General features: G+C 31.9%; 1 protein-coding gene across 1 annotated transcript in view; it reads right to left on the bottom strand.

The window, feature by feature from the left end:
* The window catches only part of trpc3 (transient receptor potential cation channel, subfamily C, member 3), a 56,141-nt gene that overhangs the window by 40,624 nt on the left and 11,813 nt on the right, over window positions 1–3,704 (bottom strand). The window contains exon 3 of the mRNA XM_016473953.1: window positions 2,638–2,688. Within this exon, the coding sequence (XP_016329439.1) occupies window positions 2,638–2,688 (51 nt within the window). The remainder of the gene's footprint in view (window positions 1–2,637; window positions 2,689–3,704) is intronic.

A 3,704-nucleotide genomic window follows, 5' to 3' on the forward strand; every position in this document is an offset into this window, starting at 1 on the left:
ATATATATATATATATATATATATACAGTATATACACAATTCAATTTTTCTCTGCTTTGCACACATAAAGTTCAATAAAATTACGTTTGAAGAAACATATTTTTTTAGCTATGTAATATATATAACGTATTACATTATGCATGATAAAATGTAAAGATTTCACAGTGATTTGATTCTGTGAAGTTTTTTTTTTGGTTACAACAACATTACTGTAGTAAAACTGTTTTACTACGTTTATACATTTGAAGACGAGCAGACAGTATAGAATACTAGATAAAAAAAGCTAGCTAGAATACATGCATATTAACAGCGTAAACATGAATTAGCCATGCGACCATATAATATGATTAAATGTTAATAAATTAAGTGTATCAGCGATCATAAATGTCTTAGAAATATATTTTACCTAGGTGACGAGGATCACTCAGTCGCTTTGTGTGCATGTGCTCTGCACAGGTTGAGCCCTACCTGTGCACGTGCCTGATTCTGATGGAATCCATTCAAGAAACCATTGGTGAGCAAGTGATGTAATGGCAAAGCTCTTCGATGAAGAAACAAACTCCACATATTGGTTGACCTGAGGGTGAGTACATTTTTCTGCAAATTTTCATTTTTGGGTGAACTATTTCTTTAGAGCCTAAAAACGAAATTTTGTAAAATGTTTGCTTGTAACGTATATTTCTTTCCAAAAAATGACACTTGTTTGAAATTTTATATCTAATGATATTCAGACATTTTTATGTGTTACTTAGGTGTCCAAATAATTTTTAGGTCCACTTTAAATATTTTACATCATTAGAAAACTCTTTGGAACAGAAAAGAGTTTACATAATCATAAAATGCATCACAGCATACAACAACAGAAAATGGTAAGCTAAAGTCAACATAAAATCAAAAGTCTTCCATAACACTGGGCTCGATGCAGAAGACATGGTGCATATTATTTCACACAAAAAATTAACCTTTTATTAAATTTAATAAATCATATAATCGCAGAAATTAATTTGCTTTTTAGCTAAAATAATTACAAATCATCAAGGCTGTTCAACCAATGGTCACAATCAGTGTTTCAAGAGGGAAGACTCTGACGTGCAACAACCAGTATATAAATCAATTTTTTAAGTCCCACCCTATATTTTTCTCTTTAAATAACCAGTTAGGTAAAATGGGTTGTGAATATAATTTCATGTTGACTTTAATGCAGCTTTGAAGAGAAATTAAAAGGTTATTACACACTCAAAGCTCATTTAGTAAAACTTATTCAAGAACAGCATGTTTTACAAGCGTAAAATGTAAACAAAGAAGTGATGGAGTCTTGACTCTTAATTATTTCCAATAGCAATGAACTGTGTTTTCCAGAACTCTAGAATATAATCCTGGTTATTGATTCACTTGACATGACTAGCTGTTTCATGAGAGTTGGGTTGTTTATGTGAAACATAAACTGGGTGATTCTTTGACTGACTTCTTCATGACTGAATTATTAAACCATAAATCTTTTACCATGAGGAAAAGTTAACTTCACTTCACTTCACTTGTTAACCTCAGATACATTCGACTCATGATGCCAAATGGTTATTTTTTAAAATCATTATTGACAGTTCTGAATAAGCATAATCAAACAGTGTGCAGTCCTCCACAGGGTTCACTTGATAGACATAAGGTAGATGTCATATCAGTGTGATCTCCCAGCATGCACTGCTGCTGAGGTTCTGTTTAAAACATTACATGCTGTGTGCTTTATTATTCTCTGTGGGAGAATATTATACCTTCTCACACCACCAGGATGCCAACAAATCTCTTATTAGCATGAGAAAAGCAATATTACAGACAATATGTTACATGATAATCAGACACCATGTCAGGACGGCTTTTATTACATGCATGATGGGTGTACGTACAATAGTGGCGTGTGACAATGTGACATTCATTTGCTCAATAAGAGAGAATGCAAAAGTATAGGCTACACCAAGAACGAAAGTAATATTAAGGATAATCTCACAAAAACATTTCCAGGTCATATTTGACTCCAAAATAAAAAATATATGAAATATATAAAATATTATATTTAAAATATAATAATTAAATATATAACTAGAAGTATATAAAATATTTTTAGATAGAAAGTGGAGTCTGATTTTAGGACCATTAACATTTGTATATATTAAAATGCAAATGCGAAAACGTTATGGTTATACAAAATTTCTTAATTTTCTTTATGCAATTTATATTCTTTTTCATTTTGTTTGAAATATGACAGGTTTTGTGAGATTCACACATTTATGCATCATTATATATCTTATCAGTGGTTATTTGTGCACCAGTGAACTTTGAATACATGAGTTCTGCAGCTTAATAAAATACAACAAATGATTAATTCTGAAATAAAAGCTCTTGTACTGGTACAGAGCTTAAGAGAGAGCTCAGTTTATCTGAAGTGAATCTATGGCTCTGCCCTATACTGAACATGTCTCACGGTTCTGCTGCTGCTGCAAGAACTGATAATGATTCAGCGATTCGATTGTCCAGACAGACAAGCAGACAGGCCAGCCTTGACATAAGAGCTGAATCAGCAAGCATGACAATTAGTTACTGTTAGTCTGAGTTAGTGAAAATTATGTAGTCAAACATATTTACCAGAAAGAAGCCATTGTGCTGCGATGTCTCTTTATTACGGTTCTTTTTATCCTGTTGACGGTGGCAGCACACACACACACACACACACACACACACACACACACACACACACATATAATAAATAAAAAGAAAATAAGTAAAAAGAATAGAGAAAAAAGCAAGAAAAGAGCCTTTAACACTAGCATTCTCTATTCTTTAATAGAGAATGCTAGTGTTAAAGGCTCTTTTTTTCTTTTTAAATAAAAGAAGTAGTTAGAATAGAAATAGAATAGAGAGTGCAAATGTTAGAGGGTCAAATTTTTTAAATAAAAAAACAAGCAAATAAAATTAAAATTAGCATTATAATAGAGAGTGCTAGAGTTAGAGGAGAAGTTAAAAATGTTGTTAACATGGAGATAAATGTTAAGATAAGTGATGCAAACATAAGATGAACTGATTCTGTGAAAGTCTTGGATGGAGAAGGAAATTTAAAATTTGACACAACAAAATGTAGATCGCAACTGGCCGCGTTCACACTGCAGTGTTCATTTCGAATAAGACAAAATAAAATGACTCAGTTCAGTAAGGGAGTCAGCTGTGTTCTCAGTAACAGCTTTGAATGATTCAATCTGATTTAAATCCAGAACATTTTGTGAATATTTTTACAGATTCATCAAAACCAACTCATAAGCGTCATTTGTTCACAAATCGGACATCACGGTTCACGCTGTGTTTGTTGCTGCATCACTTTAAAGATGTGATTAACTAGTGCAATCTGTTCAAATAAATGACAAAACTTGCTTTTTAATGCCCACAGATTTTTTTTCCACTGTATTTTACATTGTTGCATCAAATGTGAATCAGGATTGACTCCTGTATTATTTTTATATGTAGTGCAGTTCAGTGCAATAATTTATTAAATTAATTTGCTCTTATGTTTAAAAGTGGTTGTGATTCTAAAAACTTTGTGTACATGGCCAATAAAAAACATGTATGCAAAATGTTTCACATTCACAAACAAATTTAAAAAGTCATGGTGCTTCAAGGAAAACATATGGTGCAAACTTAAAAACAAGACAGATGGACCA

Source organism: Sinocyclocheilus anshuiensis, unplaced genomic scaffold, assembly GCF_001515605.1.
Source record: "Sinocyclocheilus anshuiensis isolate Anshui unplaced genomic scaffold, SAMN03320099.WGS_v1.1 scaffold877, whole genome shotgun sequence".
Taxonomy (NCBI): Eukaryota; Metazoa; Chordata; class Actinopteri; order Cypriniformes; family Cyprinidae; genus Sinocyclocheilus; species Sinocyclocheilus anshuiensis.